General features: G+C 51.6%; 1 protein-coding gene across 3 annotated transcripts; it reads left to right on the plus strand.

Annotated features, from left to right (window-relative positions):
• Positions 1 to 9,176: 9,176 nt before the first annotated feature.
• CYTIP (cytohesin 1 interacting protein) lies at positions 9,177 to 20,654 on the plus strand. 3 transcript variants are annotated; one of them, XM_031590823.2, is made up of 8 exons: positions 9,212 to 9,424; positions 12,362 to 12,411; positions 12,731 to 12,785; positions 14,319 to 14,421; positions 14,561 to 14,654; positions 14,961 to 15,030; positions 16,810 to 16,876; positions 17,479 to 20,653. In XM_031590823.2, exons 1-8 carry the CDS (start codon positions 9,296 to 9,298, stop codon positions 17,937 to 17,939), a joined length of 1,029 nt encoding a protein of 342 aa, XP_031446683.2. In that variant the 5' UTR covers positions 9,212 to 9,295; the 3' UTR covers positions 17,940 to 20,653. The 3 variants fall into 3 exon arrangements, with proteins under 3 accessions (XP_031446682.2, XP_031446683.2, XP_089999563.1); XM_031590822.2 differs by lacking the exon at positions 12,362 to 12,411 and having other exon boundaries at positions 9,177 to 9,424; XM_090143437.1 differs by lacking the exons at positions 9,212 to 9,424; positions 12,362 to 12,411; positions 12,731 to 12,785 and adding an exon at positions 12,822 to 14,182 and having other exon boundaries at positions 17,479 to 20,654.
• Positions 20,655 to 20,662: the final 8 nt, after the last annotated feature.

Here is a 20,662-nt window from a genome sequence, read left to right on the forward strand (position 1 = left end):
AGAAGGGGCTGTCGGTAAAATGCATTTTTAAATTCTATATTTGTCTTTACCTAAGCAAATAAGGTGGGTTTTAAACTGAGACAGAGGGGGCTTAGATTGGATATTAGGAGGAAGATTTTCATCCAGAGGGTGGTGAGGCACTGGAACAGGTTGCCCAAGGAGGCTGTGGATGCCCCATCCCTGCAGGCATCCAAGGCCAGGCTGGATGTGGCTCTGGGCAGCCTGGGCTGCTGGTTGGCGACCTGCACACAGCAGGGGGTTGGAACTGGATGAGCACTGTGGGCCTTTGCAACCCAGGCCATTCTGTGATTCTATGAAAATTCCACTGCGCATGAATATTGTGAACAAAAGCCTGTTTTTTGTTGTTGTTGTTTTTGTTTGGTTTTGCTTTTTTTTAAATTTTTCTTATCTCAGTTTCACACACAGTATTACAGTATTATAGTCAGGAGTCATTTTGTTCTTTTCATCCAAGCTGAGTGCATCAATCAAAGGCCGACTGATTTTTCACTAGGAAGGATAGTGCAGGCAATAATATTCTGGTGAATACATAGGGATGGAATGGGAGAAATTCTACTGAAGCTGAGAAAGTGTGCATTTTTAAGCAGCTTCTGAGAGGTCTCTAAGACTTCTGTCCCACTCCATGGCCTGTGTGTTTGAGTACAGTGTTCTCGTGCCTTTGATTGCCAGCATTACACCTTGTGCAACAATCTTGCTTCTGTAGGTGTTTCTAAATCCAGGTGGTCAGAGAAGTTAAAGCTGGGGATTTCCCCAGGTAGTGAAGGTTTGCAGAAATCTGGAGTAGCACCACAGCTCTGTGCAAGTGAGATTTTGGCTAATTATGGTCCTTATGTTCAATATTTGTCATGGAACCTCTTGAGCAGGGGCCTCTGTGTGGAGGAATGGGCTGAACTTGTCATGAGTGGGATGATCAGTATTATCAATATTCCATGTTTCCTTCTGACACACAAATGAGGATTTTATGGCCCCTTATGGATGCTAATTGCCCCATAAATAGGATGTAGTGAAACGGGTCTCCTCGAATAACTTCTGTCTGCTCCTGCTTGTGTTGAGCAGTACAAACTCTGCCTTGTTTTGTGATCTATTTGCTGAATGGTGAGAGTATTTCTACCAGATTGCCAGTGGAATTTGCCTAGCATGCTTTCTGAGATGTAATCAAAGTCATCAGATAGATTTTACTCTCATCTGCTTCTACTGCATGAACTCTACCAAGAGTTCAGCAGATGGAACTTCCTAAGATGCTGCAAATGTGTAATCCCAATGGTGATACTCACATGTGCATCAAAGGATTTGCAGACCTGAGGTTCAGAGTTTGCTCCTATTGAGAATAATTTGAAAAAACCCTTTGTGCTGCAAAGGGAGCGTGGAGGTGTTGGTTACAGAGTGGGAAAAGGCCATCTGGTAACCACTGAGATCAGCTCCCTGAAACTGTAGAACAATTGATCTGAAACTGATAGCAGTGGGCTGAGAGTCATTTCTCCTTACTGCTTTGGTTCCTTGTGAGGGGCACCACGAGGTTCCCACAAGGATCAGTCTGCTTTCCCTGCTTTTCCCTTAGCTCAGTATTTTTTTGCAGTGGGTTTTTTTTTGCCTTTTGTTGAGAGGTGAATATACACCTTCACAAACTGCAGGTACACATAAGGGAGCCAGGTGGCCGATGTTGCTGTATGGGGCTTTAAAATGTTTGTAAGCTGTACCCTTCCTTTAAAAACACAACAAAACGTTTGTCTTGTCACCCTTTCCCTCCAAGTAAACACTCTGTTTAATAGCAGAGGTTATACTCAGTTACTTCTTTGCTCCTTAGGGAGCCATGGGCTTCTTAAGAGAGAGGTTACAAGCTCTGTTGCTAATCTGCACTTAAAAAGTGCAGACTCTTCAGCTCATGGGATGTTTCAGGCCTGGGGATGCTGGATGCTGCTCATCACCCAGACCTCCCAGCCCATTTAAGCCATTATTCTCACCTGGGGGAATTACTTTACATTTTTTTAAGCTTACTAGTAGTAAAAACCTACAATGCCGTGTGCAGAACGTGAACTGAAAGGGAAAGTTAATTAACAAACATTTTCTCTAGCACCTCATTTATTTCCTGTCTCCTTAAGTCTTCCCCCATGAAATACCCCATGAGAAACTCAAACTGTAATCTCCTCTGCACTTTGCTGTTTTTATGGTCATTTGCACCCCACCGGACTCATTCCCTCACATTACCCCACAGCAAATCCCATCACACACCACTTCTGTCTGTTGGGAACTGGGGGGGCACCGCTCTGTGTGCCCGCAACCTTTTATGGGCACAGGGGGGAGGAAAGCAGTCAGAGGTCCGGTGCATTTCTGCAGGACGTAAGACGTGCAATAAGCTGTAACCAAAGGCTCCGAATGTATTTTTGGCATAAATAGACCGAATGTATTTTGAATGTAGCTATCACATTTGTGTCTAAATCTGCTGTGGTTCTTTCAGTCCCCAAAGAGAAATGTGTAGCATTTTGTCAACCTCAAAAACCAGCTTGAGTTGTCTGTTCTATCCAGAAGCATTCATACTTTATCTGGAAGTGCTGCGATACTTTAGAACTTAGCGATGAAATTCAATCTGCACCTTGTGAGACACCCAATCTTGTGTACACTGCAGCAAGTTCTTTTTAAAACTGTTGCTAAAGTTGCTGCTGGATGTAAATAATTAGTCGAGATGCTGTATTTTGTATGCGTATTTTACAGACCAATATACTCTCAGAAAGGTTGGGAAGATTTTAATAAACTGAGCACACTATGCTGTTGTGTTGCCATGAAGTGCAGAGCTCTGTTTGTTGTCTGTGCTGGGAGGGCAGTGGGGAGGGCTGAGGCGGCCATAGGCAGCCCTGGGGCTGTGTGCCCAAAGGAGAGAAGGCTGTGGGCTCTGAGCAGTGCTGACCCACAGCTGAAGGGCAGGGGATGGAGCTGGGCTCTGTTGTGCAGTGCCCAGCACCAGGGCGAGGGGCGCTGGGCACACACTGAAGCCCAGAAAGCTCCCTCTGACCATAAGGGAGAATTCCTGTGCTGTGCAGGTGGCAGAGCCCTGGCCAGAGAGTCATAACCTGGGAATTTAAGTTGGGCTGTGCTCAATTTAAAGACATGCTGGCACAAAGTCCTCTGCTGCAAAACCATATTGAGATGTTCTCTTGCAGTCAGCACCGTGTTACTGGCAGTTGCTTGTGAGTTCTGTCCTTCTGCAGGTGCTGCAGGGAGCTCGTGTAAGTGTGCTGCTGTGCTTTGGAAGCAGTCTGCCTCAGGGCTGCGGGCACAGTGCTGCTAGGAGGTGTGCCGTGTGCGCATGGTGCACGGTGCTCAGCAGCACATGCTGCTCCCCTTGGAGAGCCCAGTGCCTGCTGGCACGTCAGTAGGATGCTGGGAGGTGGAGGTGCTCAGGGACACTCGGTGCTCTTCAGGTCCAGAGGAGCCCAGGCTGATGTTCCGTATGCTTGTGTCCAGGCCAGCCAATGGTGCTGCATTCACCGCTGCACACTGGCGTTGAGGTGCCAGTTCTGTGCTCCCCGGGGTGCAGGGCTATGTGCTGCTGAGAACAGATGCCTCCTGCCTTCCTTCTGCCTGGTAAGGAGTGTGGGCATGGCCCTGGATCTGGGAGGTGGGGGAACACGGTGGCATGTGGCACAATCTGCTCCTGGGGGCATTCCCACCACTTCCTGAGTGTTCCAGAGCTGGGTTAGTGCTGAGCCCTGGCACTGGGCCGTGCTGGGATGCTAACTGCTGTTCTTTTCCATTCAGCTCCCCTTGGAGATCTGCAGCTGGTGTTTCAGTCACAGCAATCTGAACGCAGAGCAGTGGTAAACCCAACATTGCTGTGACACGGCGTGTGGTACGTAAAGGCTTTGATTTGTAATGGAAAGTGCTGTTGCAGTTTGAAGATGTCAGTGGCAGTTCTAGGAGGGCAGTGTGCACACCTGTGCCATTGTGTGCACGGAGCGTAGAAGGAGCATTGTGTGCCATAGTGCCTGCTGAGCTCCCACAGGCAGTGGCTGCAGTGCTGGGCTCACAGCCAGGGATAGCACGGGGCTGTTTGCAAACAGCTGGGGCTGCTGGAAGCCAAAGCAGCCTGTTTGGGTCAGAATAGGCGGTGGGAATTCAGGATGTATGTGAGTGCAGGAGAGCCGTGCGGGCAGTCCATAAAGAAATTAAAGGGAGGAAAAATGCAAAGCACGCAAATAAACGAAGGCCAAACCATCCCCCATCAGTAGGCTGCAGCGTTGTCCTCTGTCAATGTGTCCTGTCGCATCTTTGCTGTTCAGTAGCAGTGCAGCTGCAGTGCTGCACCCTGCCTGCAGCGGGCGGGCAGAGAACGCCGCACCCCGATGCCTTGGGCTGGGGGCTGCCCTTCCTGGGAGACTGGAAATGGTGCATCACATGTTCAGGTTCTGTCACTTAATATTAAAGAACGTACTTCAGATATTGCTGGCATTAATGCCATCTTGAGTGTAGGATCCAGCATCTCAGTGGAAGTGCTGGGCTGGAAGGGCACGTAACAAATTGAAAGATACTGTTTCTTTTGTTGTTTGCTGGTTTTCGGTTTCTTTCCCCTTGAAACATCTTTGTAACATTTTTCTTTACAAACAGCCTTCCAAAGCTTGGCAGGGGGCTTAAAGTGTGCTTGCAATCGTTTCATAAACCCATGTTCCAGAGCTGCTGAGACGTTCTGCCAACACGCTTCTCCTGCACCGCGCACCCTTAGCACAGAGCTCCTGCGGGATGGGTGCCCTGTGCCGGGCGGCACGGCTGGCAGCTGGAGGGAAGGAAGGCTGCAGCCCGCAGGAAAGCCTGCTCAAGCCGCTGAGTGCCGGCCGTGTCTGCTGCAGCTCCGGCTGCCTCCAGATGTAGAGCAGCGCGCTCCTGAGAAGCACTCCGGTTCCGTAGCGCTGCCAAATCTGCAGCAGCTCTCTTTGCTGATCAGAAATTGGTTTCCAGTGGAGCAGGAAGGAAGTCACGGCGGGGTAACCGTAGGTGCGCTGACTCCTCGGGCCCTCTCGTGGACGAACAGACCGCTGCAGCTGCGGCTGCTCGGCGCTGCGTGGCAGCGAGCGGCAGTGCGGGGCTGGGGAGGCTGCCGGCATCTGCCAGGCGGTGTCGGGAAGCAGCGCGGCAGGAGCCGCAGCTCCGGGCCCATGTCCTGCTCCTGGAACACGGCGGGGAGGGCTCCACTGAAACCCACTCTCAGATACTGAAAGCGCTGGAACAGGTTGCCCAAGGAGGTTGTGGATGCCCCATCCCTGTAGGCATTCAAGGCCAGGCTGGATGTGGCTCTGGGCAGCCTGGGCTGCTGGTTGGCGACCTGCACACAGCAGGGGTTGGAACTGGATGAGTCCTTTGCAACCCAGGCCGTTCTGTGATTCTGCGATACTGAACAGTGCACAGTGCAAAGCCATCGTGAAATCCTGACGTGCTCAGATGTTTATTGCAACAGTGAGATACAGTCAGATGGAGCAAATCGTGCAGATACTTCGTGTACTTCTGGATGCTGAAGCTGCATTCATTGTAAAACACCTTTCTGATTTCATTGGGAAGTTAAATGAGAGCTGCTGGAAACTTACTGGCTGTGCTCATGATCATCATCTTACACATTGCAAATACTCAAAGATTTCATGTCAAATCATGGCAGCTGAGGTGAGGAATGTGGCACTCCAGGACAATTTCAACCCTCAGCATGGGGGCTGTTTTTGAAGATATCTTGAAAATGAGCCCTGTTTTATGAAGATCTTTATTACTGGTTAGGAAGGGGAGAGGAGCCCGTGAGAAAGCTCAGCAGAGCAGGGCAGAGGCAGAGGGGCTGATGCACGTTTGGGTTTGCAGACCGTTGCTCTGAGTCATTGCACGGCTTGCCAGCTGCTTGTCAAGTGGAAAATCTGGTGGCACAAAGGATGAGTACATAAACAAAATGGCTTTTGTGGCTTTTCTATATGCATGTACAAGTGCAAAAATACAAAACCTTCTAAAAATACCGAGAGGCTCTTTGGGATGGTGCAGCACAGGGATGCGCTCTGGGCGGGGATGTGATGCTGCCTGTCCTGTCCTGGCCGGCCTCCCCAGCATGGTGTGACCACAGTGGGCTGCCCTGTGTGCTCTGCCCTGGGCCACCGGGTGCCATGCTGGGCCTGGCCGTGCTGTGATGGCCATGTGGGCACGTGTGTGTGTCCATGTCCCCATGGAGAGGGCGATGGGGCCGGTGGTGTGGCTCCCACAGAGCCCTGATCTGATGGGAGATTTAATTTCTCTTCTCAGCTTGTTTGGAGATGTGTCACTCGGTTTCAGAAACGTAGAAGAGGGTTGCCTGAGGAACTGAAATGCACTTTGTTTGTTTTCAGAGCTACTCGGTGTGGTGATGGTGGGCAGGAAAGGAGGAAGAGGCTTTGAGTCACTGCATCCCCGCATTACTCAGCCTGCTCTGGGCACTGCTGTCATCTCTGAGGTACATCTCTGAAAAAAAGGAAGGGCTTCCTCCCATCACACACTGCTTTCCTTCCCCTCTTTCCTTCCTCTCTTTCCTTCTTTATACATACCCATCAAACATACAGAAGTTTCCGTGGCCATATTTTAAATTGGATATATTTAACTGTACTAATGGTAACTCAGCTGTTGGCTGAAAAAAGAAATGACATTCCTCAGGATTCCCAGTGAGGTACAGGCAGGCAACGTCCTTCAGAAGACGTCCAGTGTCAGGTGGGGGGTAACCCCGAGGCGTTACAGATCATTCCAATAAGGAATTGGGATTTATACAAAGGAAAAATAAAAATCCCGTTGTTTACTGTTGTATCCCAAAGTACTGTCTGCTTGTTCTAAAAAGTGAAATATGCTGTTTTTCTGCCTCCTGTATTACCTATATCACCTGCAAAATCTGGGTTGTATCCATCCTTTGATAGCCTGGATTTTTGGTGCCAGGACACAAGCACTGAGGTGTGCTGATAGCCTCAGCCCTGGGGGCTGACATGAAAACCCCCCACCCCAAGACCAGGATATGGGCACCACTGAGCTGCAGAAGCCCAGGCATTTGTTCCAGGAGGCCAAGCTGGGAGAAGGCTGCACACCTTGTGGTCAGGAAACACCTTCAGTGCCCCACTGTCCTTCCCTGTCACCTCAGGGCAGTGAGCCAGGTCTGCTTGGTCTGCAGAACTGGGCCGCTTGGCTCGTTCCTTAAGTTCTTTTTGACTTCCTTTCTAGCCCTGAATGGTTTTGAAGACTGCTATAGCAACATAGCATTTTTTAATAGCTTGTAGTATCCTATTTGCTATCCTTCTTAAGAAACAATTTGCATTGTAGAATCATAGAATGGCTTGGGTTGGAAGGGACCTCAAAGACCACTTAGTTCTAACCTCCTCACCATGGGCAGGGCTGCCAGCCTGTGGATCAGCCTGCCCAGAAACCCATCCAGCCTGGCTGGAATGGGTTTGGGGGGCATAAACAACCTCTCTGAGCAGCAGTGCCAGTGCCTTACCACGCTGAGTGAACAATTTCTTCCTAGCATCTGAAACCTCCACTCTTTCAGTTTAAATCCATCCTCCCTTGTCCTATCACTATCTACCTGAGCAATCCCACCTCTCTCAACCTCTCATCACAGGAGAGGTGCTCCAGCCCTCTGACCATCTTCGTGGCTCTACCTCTGGACATCGCTCCAGAAATTATTTGGAATTTGATGTGAAATAAGAAGGTAAGATGAGGCAACATGAGATTAAAAAATAAAAAGAGACCTTAACCAAAGGGTGAGTCCAGGGAGAGTGAAATGTGTGTGCAGGCACTCCGGGGGTTGGCTGCCTGGCATGGAGGAAGCCCCAGGGGGTGAAGCTGCCTGTGCCTGGTGCTGCCCTGGGAGCAGCCAGCAGTGATCTCATGCTGTGACCGGTGTGCGCTGAGCTCTGGCAGTGCAGGGTGAAAGCCATGGCAGCTCCTCCCTGTGTGCTGACATGGCAAGAGGTTGCCAAACGAGGGGAGGAAAACTAGTGTACTCCTGCAGAGATGTGATTTAAATCAGCTGTGCTAGAAGGAAAAGCAAAACAAAAAACATCGCTGGAAATTGCTGTGCTAGGAGATGGATTTTGCTTATCTCTTAGTCTGGATGGCCACTGCTTTCATGGTTTTACTTATCTGGTGTTTCTGCTCAGATCCTGATGTGATTTACAGTGCTCTGCAGTCCAAAAATGGCCTTGTTTCCAGTATAAGAGCAGGCATGGGTTTCTTTAAATTATATGTATTTTAAGAACTCGTACTGCTTATTTCACAGACCTCAAAAACCTCCCTGCTCTGTGTGTGCGAACGCTTGGAGCCGCAGCCGGACAGCCAGCCGTGTCCAGAAGCACAGCAACCACACAGTGCGGGAGATGCTGTGCCAGCCCGTGCTGCACCTCTGCAGGAGGGAGAAAGCAAAGCAGCGCCAGTTCTGTCACAGTTACGGGTCCTCCCAGATATGCTTTCAAAGAAAGGAGCCCCATGTGACTTGATTTTAAAGTGACCACACTGCACTGTGCCCAGAGCCCAGGCACTGTCCCAGCTGGCTGCAGATGGCAGTGCTGCCATGTGGGCACCTGTTGTGGCAGCATCCTGAGGGCACGTGGAGCGGGCATATCCCCATCACCCCGGCACTGCTCTCAGGAGCTCAGGAGCTCAGCCCTGCAGGCTGGGACAGTACCTGACGTCCCCATCCTCGCTGCACTCACACTGCCATTGCTCACAAAGCTCATCAGCTGGGTGAGTCACTGCTCCGCACCAGTGCTCAGCTAATGGTATTGCAGAGCAAGGGCAGAGTGCTGGTTTCAGCTCCTACTTTCAGGCCGCGGCCTTTAGTTTTTGCTTCCCTCCCTGTGGCTGGAAAATCATGCGCTGATGCTGTTGTCCAAAGAAAGCATTACTTTCCTGCCTTTGCCAAAAGGAAATCTGAGCAAAGCGAGGGAGGCCGAGCAAGTGAAAGAATGAACAAGCTGAGCTCGGGCAAGTGTCTAAAGCAAACAGTTCTTTAAGGACACGTTATTACAGCAAGTGGGATCTGTTCAGTAAGAATCGTTGTTGTGTGCATGGACGGAAAAATTAAGCAGATTTCTGCAGCTGCCAAGCCTGGTTCTTAACTCCACACGAGCACAAACACACGGAGCGGCCCTGGTGAGCTGCAAGAAGAGATTTATGTAATGTGCACCTAAACCACAAGTCACATGGCCCGCTTTCCGTTTTCATACTTTCTGATTGCTCAGAGGGGAGAAGCGTGCCCAAACTGCCGCGCTTTGCCATGCCGCACTGAGCGCTGCCTCCCAGCACCATGTCCCTGCGGCGGCTCGCCCAGCACAGCCAGCGCTCGGGCAGCGGGGAGCGGGGCGTGCAGATGGACAGCAGGCGGCTGCAGCAGCTGGTCAGCACGGTGGGGACGCTGCCAAGGAGCCGCAAGCAGGTAGGGCACCTCCAGCCTGCAGGGCACCGCGGGCAGAGAGCGAGCTTGGGTCGCAACGGCTCCTTCCAGCAGCCGTCGTGTGGGAGCGCTGCCAACGGGAGGAGTGGGAGGAGACTGCGGGAGTGCCGGGGGTCAGCGGAGCTCCTGCAGCCGGGATCCTGCACGGCTGCGGCTCTTCGTTCCAGGTGTGCTGTGAGGCACAGAGGAGCATCCTGCTGCACGGCGTTCCCCTGAACTTGGGCGTGCGTCAGCATGGTGGTCTGGCTGGGCTTTGCTCTGCATCCTTGGCAGGGAGCACCTATCGTGGGTTGTTTCCTTCCAAACTTTGGGGTGTTTTACTACAAGTGTTGTTGCTACTTTGGCTGTCCCTGTCGCTCTGCTTTTCGTAGAATCAATCACACAAACACAGCACGGTTGGGTTGGAAGGGACCCCTCAGCCCCAGCCCTGCCGTGGGCTGGCTGCCCCCCAGCTCAGGCTGCCCAGGGCCCATCCACGGCCTGGGGCACCTCCAGGGATGGGGCAGCTCAGCTCTGGGCAGTGCCACGGCCTCACTGCCCCCCTCCTCCTCATGTCTGACCTAAATCTCCTCTTCTAGTTCAAAAACACTCCCCTTGTCCTGTCACTATCTGCCCAGGTACGAAGTCAGTCTCCCTCCTGTTTATAAGCTCTGTTTTCACACGGAACAGCAAATTTCTGTTGTTTGCAACAGGAGGCTGACAAAACTGCCTTTTGCTGCTGCTGTAAATTGCCTGCTGAGCAATTGTAGCTCACCTGTTTGTTCTGTGTGAATAAGCCTGAATTGAAAGTGCTTGAAACACATTATAATCTTGAAGTGTTATCAGGAGACCGGCACATAATGTCCAAGCACTGAGGGCTCTGCTTTGTGCAGCAATGTTCCTCCCATACAATGCTGGGGGTGTAAAGGACAGCCAGAAGCAGACAAGCACTGTGCATGCTGCATTGATGCAGCCACCAGCAGCAGTGATAGAGCAGCACTTTGTGGTCCTGGTGCAGATAAATGAGCAATAATGGCGTGATGTGTCTGTGTGTGTTAACAAAGAACTCCAAATGCGTTTCTGCATGGCACCCCTTGCTCCTCCCTGCTTCTCTCTCCAGTTAAACACAGGTTCACAAAATGGAGGTTGTGTTGGTGGTTGCACATTGGCCTGGCTTTGCAGTATTGAAGCCCAGGACGTTTTAATATATCAACTGTACAATTTAGTGGTAATGTAATTCCTTATTTTTGGCTCATGTTTATGGAAACCATGGATGTTTAAGTGCTGATCCTGGCTTTTCTCAGGCCTCTGTAGGCACAAGGCTGTTGTTCAGCTGTTGGAGAGGGTCCAGAGGAGGGCCACAAAGATGATCAGGGGACTGGAGCACCTCCCCTATGAGGACAGGCTGAGGGAGCTGGGCTTGTTCAGCCTGGAGAAAAGAAGGCTGCGGGGTGACCTCATTGCAGCCTTTCAGTACATAAAGGGAGCCTACAAAGAGGAGGGGAATCAACTCTTTGAAAGGGTGAGTGACAGCAGGACAAGGGGAAATGGTTTTAAGCTGAGGGAAGGGAGATTTAGGTTGGATGTCAGGGGGAAATTCTTTACGGAGAGAGTGGTGAGGTACTGGAACAGGCTGCCCAGGGAGGTTGTGGATGCCCCGTCCCTGGAGGTGTTCAAAGCCAGATTGGATGGGGCCCTGGGCAGTCTGGTCTAGCATTAGGTGGAATGGTGGTGGCCCTGCATGTGGCAGGGGGGTTGGAGATTCATGATCCTTGAGGTCCCTTCCAACCCTGGCAATTCTGTGATTCTGTGATTCTGTGAAGGCTGCCTTGCTTGAAGCAGGGATGCTGGGTGCTTGTTGCCATGGCCGTGCATCAGCTTGGAAATGCTATTTGGCCATCACTAGTAGCTGCTGAGAGCTGCCTGCAGCTCTGTGGTGTGTGTGTGTGTGTCTGCTTTCTGCCTTCTTTGATGGGTGTTGAAGTTATGAATACCTACAGATATTTTAGGGGAAAGGTGTGAAAGAAAGTTGAGGTCTCAGCATAACAGAAGTGTGATTTGGGTACGGTATAGATGATAGTTACAGTGTTAGTGGAAATGTTGACTGGAAATCCCTGGCTTATACAGTTTTGCAGCCTCCCTGCTTTAGTGCTGAATGCAGAAGTGCAGCAGGAGGTCCTCCTTTGATGCCCTATGGAACTCAGCATTCCTCTTTAGCAGCTGTGCATTTTGTCCTCCCAATTTCTGCCCTCCTGAGAAGCTGCACCTCCAGCAGTTTGTGTAAAGAGTTCCCTACTCCAGGCACTATTCCCATCAGATTTCTTTCTGGGGTTTCATCACTAATTTTTCTCTTGCACTCACTGATGTGAGCACAGCAGCCCTCAGCTCCCTGTGCAGCCCCTCCTGCCTCAAACCCCCCCGGTGTGTGCTGCTGTGTTCCCCAGCCACCTCCTGCTGTGCTCACCTCTTCCTTGGGAGCGATGCCTGAGAGCTGACAGCCGACTGGCAGGGGTCACATTGTCACCCCTGCACAAAATGTTATTGCCAGGTATCGGCTGGCGGTGACTCAGCTCCCCATTCTTAGCTTGCTGCAGGAAGGCTGGGACAGCAGGAAGCTGATGGGCAGTGATGCTTTCACTGTGTAGCGCAGTGCCCCGGGGAGAAACATCCCTTGATGTTTTCTGGATGTGAACAACTGGATCAATATTACCACGTGCTAAGAGCACCCATGATTTTGCTTTTTTTTCTGTGGTGTTCCTATCTTGGTAGTGCTGAATGTCGTGTTTAAAAGATTTGGAAAAATGCTCTATTTGAGGGACTGATTTCCAACCTAACAGCAGCACGGCGGCATTCCTCCAGCAGCAGCTTCCTGCAGGCCGCAGGGAGCCCCGAGGAGCTGTGACCCCACTGACCCTTTTCCTTTCCCCTTTCTGCTTGCAGCTCGCTCTGACCAGATCCAGCTCCCTGGGGGACTGCTCCCGGCCGCAGAGGTACAGCGATGCCCCGCCAGCGGTGCTCACAGTGCAGCCCTGGGTGGGATGGACTCGTGGGGGAAGCAGGGTGGAGGGGCTCAGGAATGGGGTCATAGAAAGATAAGACACCCCAGTTGGAAGGGACCCACAGGGAGCAGTGAGCCCCGCACAGCCCCACTTCAACCCAAAGTCTGAGGTTGGTGTCCCAGCTCTCCCTGAGCTCCAGCAGCTCGGGGCTGTGCCTGCTGTCCTGGGAGCTGCGCTGTGCCCACCGCCCTCTGCAGCACAGCCTTTCCCTGCTGTACAACCTGGGTAATCCTGAGTGTTTTTCCTGCAGACACTTCATTTCTATATTCAAAGAAGATAAAGAGACATTTGGGTTTGAAATCCAGGTAAGACTTACGTGACAAATTGATTCATTTAAAGATAAAATACTACGCAAAATCTTCAGCATCACATCCTCCAAACTAGATTAATATAGGATGGGGTAGAGAAAGACACCTGTGAGTCCTTTGTGAAACTGGAGTCTCAAGAAGCGCTACAGAAATGGGATGTGCTTCTGAGGAGTTCTCATAGGTCACAGGTGAGAGCCTGGTCCCATGGCAAGTCGGAGTGCTGACCATAGGAGACAGCTCAGATACGAAGCGGGCAATGGGAACGCCTGCTTTCCTCCTTAGGCAGTCGTGTTTTCAGAGAATGCCACATGGAAATATTTTTATATAAAAAGAGGGAGATCAAAATCCTCTCCTTTTTCTAGAAAGCCCTTGTGCCTGCTGTGTGAAATGGCCTGGCACTGCCATGCCTGTGTCGGTGCACAGAGGGACGTGCTAGCTTTGGTGAAAGAGTGCTCTGGGGAAAGCCCAGCTTGTTCAGAGTTGGTTCTGTGACTAATGGTTGTGTAAGTGTTCGGCTAGGGAACGCTTTCAGAGAGCTTTCAGAAGGGAAGATAATTGAGTCAATTATCGGGCTTTTGTATAAATTGCCAGGGCAGATTTTCATTATATGTGACATTCTGATTAAAAATAATTATTCTTGGCGTATTTCTTCCTGAACGTACATTCAGTGTGAGCATTTCACTAGAAAGTCCAGGCTGTGAAATGACGGTGTCAGTTGGTACCAAGCATGAGCCATTATTTAGAAGTTGCAGTTTCATTACTGCTACGTAAGCAAACCAGAATACGAGGATGTGAAATTCTAGGTCTGCCATCTGCAAGGAGCTCCTCAGAGCTACAGCAATGGCTGAACGCAGGGACTCTTGTGTGCTGCATGTATGGCATTGGTACTGCTAAGGATCATGAAGCTTCAACCCCCTACTACAGGCAGGGCCACCAACCTCCACATTTCATAGCAGCCCAGGCTGCCCAGGGCCCCATCCAACCTGGCCTTGAATACCTCCAGGGATGGATGGGGCATGACATCATTTGGTGTTCTTAGTTTAGCTGAAAGTTTTGCTGATGGTTTTAAGGCTGAAATCACCTCATTGGTGTGATTTGCTCTAATAAACTCTGAATTCGTGATAGAATTCATCTCTGTTCAGTGTTGACTGAGGAATTTTGGAATCTGTCATGACGTATGTAAGGTAGGTTGACTGTCGTAGGTTTTCAGGAACTTCAGTTTCAGTCTTAAACATCCTCTTGGCAGAGGATGTGGCTGAATACTGATATTTGCATGCAGCCCAAAATACATTTCCTGTCATTGCAAGATGCTAAGGTCATATCTCTCAGTTTAGCATTTTTCTAAACGAATGTCAAAGTTGATAAGAGGACAATGGATTCTACCAAGAGTTATGGTAATACAACCTGCTCAATACAGCCTTCTCATTTTAAAAAGAGTATGAAATGAAAATAGATCAAATGACAGTATTTTGAATATTACTTGTAGTCATGTCTTCAATATCAGCAGCACTTTTTCTTTGCTATTTACAGACTATTAGGTTTCCAAACCAAACCGATTACTCCTTGGAGGTATGCACTTGTGTCTGCAAAATTCAAGAGGAAAGTCCTGCTCAGTTTTCTGGCCTTCAAATTGGTAATGATGGTTTTCTTTCCTATCTGTGGGTGGCCCTGGTTGCTTTTCTCCATGTTAGTTTTGTTTTTTTTGAGAATGTGAATGTGGTAGGGATGTGTATGCTGAAGATGCTCATTGTAGCTTCTGCTTATCTCTACAGGTGATATTCTTGCCAATGTCAACGGAGTGAACACCGATGGTTTTAGTCACAAGCAAATTGTAGACTTGATAAAGTCTTCAGGGAACTATTTAAGGTAGGCATCTGCCCTTCACAGTGCTTTGAGTCTGACACTGTTCTGCTGGAAACCATCGAACCTTCTTATGCTAAGCAGCAGTGCCACACTCCCAGACACGGAGCACTGTGATGTGCATCTCTTGCCCACGCTGTGACTTTGCTCATCCTGCAGCAGCTGCTGAATCCATCTGTTGAGGGGAGGTGATGGCACATCAGGTCACCCTCCGTCCCGTGTGCATCCCCTCCCTGAGGACCCCATGGCACCATGTGCCGCTGTAGGGCATCGCTCCCCCATGCTGGTACCCAAAGCCCCTCTTCTTTCCAGGCTGGAGACTGTCAACGGGGCCCTGTTCCTGAGGAAGATGGAGCTGGAGACCAAGCTGCAGCTGCTGAAGGTAACGCGGTGAACCACCGAGCTGTGAAACACAGAGTGCTGCTGTGGGTCCGCTGTTTGTGGGGGTGGCCATGGGGTGCAGTGGGGGCTGGGGGGCCGTGTGTCCCAGTGCTTGTACTGCCAGCCCCACTGCCTCCCTGGTGGATGCTGCAGGGGCCAGGTGCCACTGCTGTGTGTGGGGGTGATGTCAGCACCACCTCACTGAGCGCACTGCGGCATCGCCTCGGCCGCAGCACCAGCCTGCATGAGGCTGTCATGCCACAACCGTGGGGACCTGGCTCCCCATCACATCCCAGGGACCCACCTGTCTCCAACTCTAGGGCTGCAAAGCATGTTTGTGAGCTCCTGGGCATTTTCTGAAAGCATCCAAGTGCTTGTCTTGCTTCTCCAGCTTTTTCGCTGCCTGATGCAGGGAAGAAATAATGCTGACCACATGTTGTAGGCTTGTTTGTCATTATGTCAAATGATGAAAAAATAATCAAAAAATCATTTTGATAATTTTGACCTCCTCTTCAGATAACTTTGGCCTCTCCTTAAACTTGGTCAGACTGAGAATTGATGAGTGCTGTAAGTGCACAATAAGCTGGGCAGCATTTGGAGAATGTCAAAGCATGACGTGTAGACACTTTGGAGTATTCTTTACCTGATGGAGAGTTTTTCCTTATGGCAGCACTGAGCCAAGGCCCTCCCTGCAGGAATGGAGTACTTCAAACCGGATACTGATCTAGCTGGAATAAACTTCATGATAAATGTTCAGGCTTGCCAGAACTTTGCAGCAGGAATGCGATTTGCCATCTGTGTGCATCTGGGGACAATGCCTGTGTGAGCAGCGCTGTGGCTGCCCCTCCCCGTATGGTTCAGAGAACTCAGGAAGACAGAAGCTGCTCTGAAACACTCAGCTTTCTTGTTCAGATAGCAGTGGTTTCCCAAAAGTGCCAAGCCTCTGCAAGGAGAGCTTTCACTGTTGTGTCAGCACTCCTGCCTGATGCACAGCGCAGGGCTGTGCCCAGCATCATTGCCGTGCCATGCCACCAAGCACCAGGCAGGCTGCCGGTGAGGTCTGATGGGATGGGAGAAACCAACCTGCCATGTGGCTGAGCTTTTGGCTGGGGCTGAGGGATGGCGAATAGCCCCAGGGCAAGGGCTGCTGCCGTTCTGGTGCCTCACCCCAAAGCTGTGGTGTTTTGATTGGTGTTGCTGGAATGTGGAGCATAGAAAAATGTGCAAGGAACAGCAATATTGTCCACGCAAGCTTTACTTGGGCACTCTGCATGGATAGCCGTGTAACTTGCCAGACTGCCCAGTCGTGTGCTCATGCAGGTTGCCAAGGAAGTGTGTGGTGCTTTCTTGTGAACCCAGCAGGCACTCACTTGGCTGCTTCTTAACCAGTGCAGCAGTTATTTGTTAGATCAATGGCTGACCTGCAACAGAGGAAATAACAAAATGCTGCTCGCTGGGAGGGCGGGATGTCAGCACGTGCAGGCTGCGCAGTGGCTCAGTGAAAGGCCATCTGAGTACAGCTGCCTGCAGTCCAGATTTCAGCCTTCTGCTTTTGCACATCTCACGCAGACAGCGCCTCAGCCAAAGCACTTTGCTCAGGGAAGCTGTGCAGCTTGCTGGAGGAGGCTTGCTGAGCCCCAGGAATGCTGTGTTGTGCAGAAAGAAGGCACACCTCCGCATCCTGCAGACAAAGAGTGCTCTCTGGGATCCTGCTTTGTTTGAAGTGTTTTGTAACTTTGTGAAAGTGTGAATGACAGTCAACTCTTTTAATCCTTCGCAGCAAACTCTGCAGCAGAAGTGGGTGGAGTTGCGCTCCCTGCACTTACAGGAACAGCGTTTGCTGCATGGTGAGTCTCCGTTTCCGGGTGGGAAACCGCAGCGCTGCTGAGACCTGTGGGGGAAGCTGGGGCTGAGCAGCACCAGCTACTCCTCTAACCTGGTTTCCATCTGCTTTCTTTTTTTCCGTCTTACTGAGGGCACGGGCTGACCCCTGGGGAGGCTTTTTATCAGTGTCTGAAGAATTTGGGTGCTGGGCTGATGCATGAGTTCTAGGAGTGGAGTTCATGTGGGTTGGAAAGCTTCTTTTCTGTTCTCTGTTTTTAACTGGACTTTAAAACAAACAAAGCTGTCCTCTCCTTCTGTGTTGCCTGGGGAGAAAATTCGCTTCTGCATTTTGAGGCAAGGCAGCAGTAGAGAGTTCCGTATAGCTGGAAATGTGGGGTGAGATGTGGTGTGGGTGAGATGCTGCCCAGCCCCACGGTGGGATGGAAGGGCAGGAGGCTGGGCCAGAACGAAGGCCCAGCTGGTGGCCCTGGCTGGGCGGAGAAGCGGAGCCAGGCTGACCGCCCTGCAGCAGATCTAGGCAGCTCTGCAGAGCTGTAGGCTGCGTCTGCTTGTAGAAGCTCACTGATGCCGTTGAATAACGCTCCTCCTTGACCTCTGCTTCCAGGAGAGGTGAATGACAACGCTCTGCTGGAGCTGGAAGAGGCCAGCTTATCTGGGGACTGCATGCCAAGACCACTCTCTCCAACCAAGACCCGCTTCTCCAGTGAGAGCAGCTCCCGGAGCCGCCTGAGCTCCATGACTCTGGACAGCGAGGACAGCTTCTACCAGAGCGGTGCCTTCGACGACTCTGCAGCAGAGAGCCTGAGCCGCCAGTCCAGCGTGGACGACGACTGCTTCCTACCCAGGGATGGCGATGGCACGGCCGGGAGGTGCTCCCTGCGCAGGCACCGCAGCATCAGCCTGGCCAGCAGCGGCTCCATGTCCCCGCTGTGGGAGAGTGGCGGCAGCTCCAGCAGCTTCGGGACGCTCCCGAGGAAGAGCAGGAGATCGAGCGTTCGAAAGCAGCTCCTGAAATTCATTCCAGGCCTTCACCGGGCGCTGGAGGAGGAGGAAAGCCGGGTGTGACGCCGCGTTCCCCAGGGGCAGGTGGAGCAGCACGGGGCTGCGTTTGTTCCTTACCCACACGGCCTTACAGCAGGACTGATGGTATTTAAAATGCTCTGACTTATTAATTATTTTAATTTTTAATCCGAGTGAATCATGGACTTCTTCATTAACATAAAAAATGGCTAGCTCCAAGAGGTGAGGAACTGTGAACGACTCCCTCAGCATATTTAGTGTTAATGACGGGTTTTAATCAAGTGCAAATTTTCTAACTATTTATTTTCTGTTACCGAAGTCAGTCTTCAGAGATCTTCAATAAAGCAAGAGCTTCTATTAAGCTGGTGTCCAGGAGCAGGGCAGAGCCCAGACCTCATGCAGGGTAGGTCCCAGAGGTGGTGCTGGGATGGACAGTGCTGCTGCTCGGGGGCACAGCTCAGCCAAACCTCCCTTACTGCAGGGGATGTGCAGCACAAACGTCCTGGGTCACGCAGCAGAGCCCTGCGCCCAGCCTGTGCTGCAGAACTGCACGCTGGTGATGGAGGAGAGCTGCTGTGCTGCTGGCTTATGCAGGGCAGAAGGCGTTGGTGCTGATACAAGAAGGATGTGCTGGGGTGGGATGCCTGGCAGTGAGTGCAGGGCAAGTGTGCTGGAGAGCAGCAGCAGTGCTGGGCAGAGGTCCCTTCCAACATAACCCATTCCATGATTCTATCATCTGTGAGTTTGGGAGGGAGGAAAACAGGCTGGTGGCAATGCTGAGATACTGAAGGGAGAATCCCAGTGGAGTGGGTGCCATGGGAGTGTGGTGCTCTGTGCCCTGTGTTGTGATACAGCTTGGCAGTGTGGCAATTCGGGCCCTGCTGAAGCCATGGGACTTTTTTGTGCCATTCCTACCAGGCTTGCTCAAAGAACATTTTCTGTGCTGTGTCAGCCCAGTGACAGGTCATTTCTGTGCTAGGTGTCATCACCATCACCCCTTGAGGTTGCTGTGGTCAGATTGGCTTACTGGAATTTCAGCAGGTTGGAGAAGATGCTCATCAGCACGCCATGGTCTGACCGCACCATTCAGGTTCACTGAGCTCGTAGCTCTGCACGGTGCAGAGGCAGATGTTCACCACGAAGATGAGCGGGGATGGCTGTGCTGTGGTGCAACCAACCCCTGGCCAGGGCTCCCCATGGCTCTCCTCATTGGAGCTCCTTTCTAGACACAGAGGTTTCAACCCGTGGTTTGTTGTCCTGAGGTGCAGCTTCCCTTTGCCAACAGAGGTGTTTGAAAGAATGAGAAGTAGAGGTCATTCCCAAGCGGACACTGATGGCAGACATAGAACTGTCCGAGTGACAGCAGCCATGGGCACCGTGGCCAGGCAATCCAGTTGATTTAATGCCCAGAAGGGATCCCACATTTAAAAAGGGACATTACACTCAGTCATGGTTGTGCGGTGTAGAGAAGCAAATATTCCCATTTTGTACCTCCTGCCAAGTGACATGCCTGATTTATTGGTGGAAAGACGTCTGACTTGGCTAATTTGTTTGCTTACCCTTACTAAATGATGCCTGGGGAAGCCGTACCTTCAGTGCACCTTCCAAGTCCATCTCAGTGTCCAGATTAAACACCAGAAATACCAGATTGCAAATGGGCTAAGAACCCTCCTTGGCGCACAATGTTATGAAGAAACATTCTGGGAATTCCTCAGGTACCATCATTTTCACTTGTAAGTAAATATGTGGTTTATTTTCTGGGCTTCCAGGAAAACAGGGGCATCTCTGCCCCCACGGCTCCCCAAAAACACACTTTGCATTGCCATCACATGCTCCTTGGTGCGGGCTGCAGGCACTGGGCAGGGTAGTTGCATTGTTGCACATCCTGCTCCTCCCTTTGCATAAAAGGTGTTCAAAATGCGACGTGAGCTTTGCTCCTGGGGCTGCATCTTGGAGTTAATGCAGGTTTATGGTCACAAACAGCGACTCCTGGTGTGGGAGGGTAACTCACTGTACTGGCTGATGTGTGCCTGCTGGTATTGTGGAGGACTCGGCGTGCCCGTGCACCCAACTGGCCTAAGAAAGGCCTTAAAAAGACTTTAGGGAGGCGATGCTGATCCTGCAGTGGTGACAGAGCGCTCTGGTTGCTACAGCACAGCGTGCGACCGCAGCGCGGTGTTCTGGCGGCCAGGAGCTGCACAACGCATCAAAAACAGGATGTGGGCGATCACAGCTCTGCAGCGGGCTGGGGGCCGGGGGCTGGGGGGGGAGGAGCACGGGCAAACTGGAGAGCGGAGGGAATGAGCGCTGTTCGCAGCGGCACTGCTCCGTGCGAGCGGCAGCACACAGCGCTCAGGGCAGCCCCAGGTGTGCGAGGAGAATCACAGAACCACAGACCATCTCGAGTTGGAAGGGACCCACAAGGAGTCCATCGAGTCCAACCCCTGGCCCCTCATAGGACCACTGAAAACCGAAACCCCGTGGCTGAGAGCGGTGTCCCAGCTCTCCCTGAGCCCCGCAGCGCTGTGCTGTGCCCGCTGCCCTGAGCAGCTGCGCCGTGCCCACCGCCCTCTGGGGGAGAGCCATAGAACCACAGCCCGGTTGGCTCGGAAGGGACCCCCAGCCCCCCAGCCCGTCCCCTGCTGCAGGCTGGTTGTCACCAGCAGCTCGGGGCCCAGATGGGATGCCTGCCTTGTGTGGGGTTTGTGCTTGGCTCTCTCGGGCTGTACTTTCTGTAGCTGAAGGGTTTTTTTTTTTTTTTTTTTTTT

This window comes from Phasianus colchicus, chromosome 7, assembly GCF_987193195.1.
Source record: "Phasianus colchicus chromosome 7, bPhaCol1.hap1.1, whole genome shotgun sequence".
Lineage (NCBI taxonomy): Eukaryota > Metazoa > Chordata > Aves > Galliformes > Phasianidae > Phasianus > Phasianus colchicus.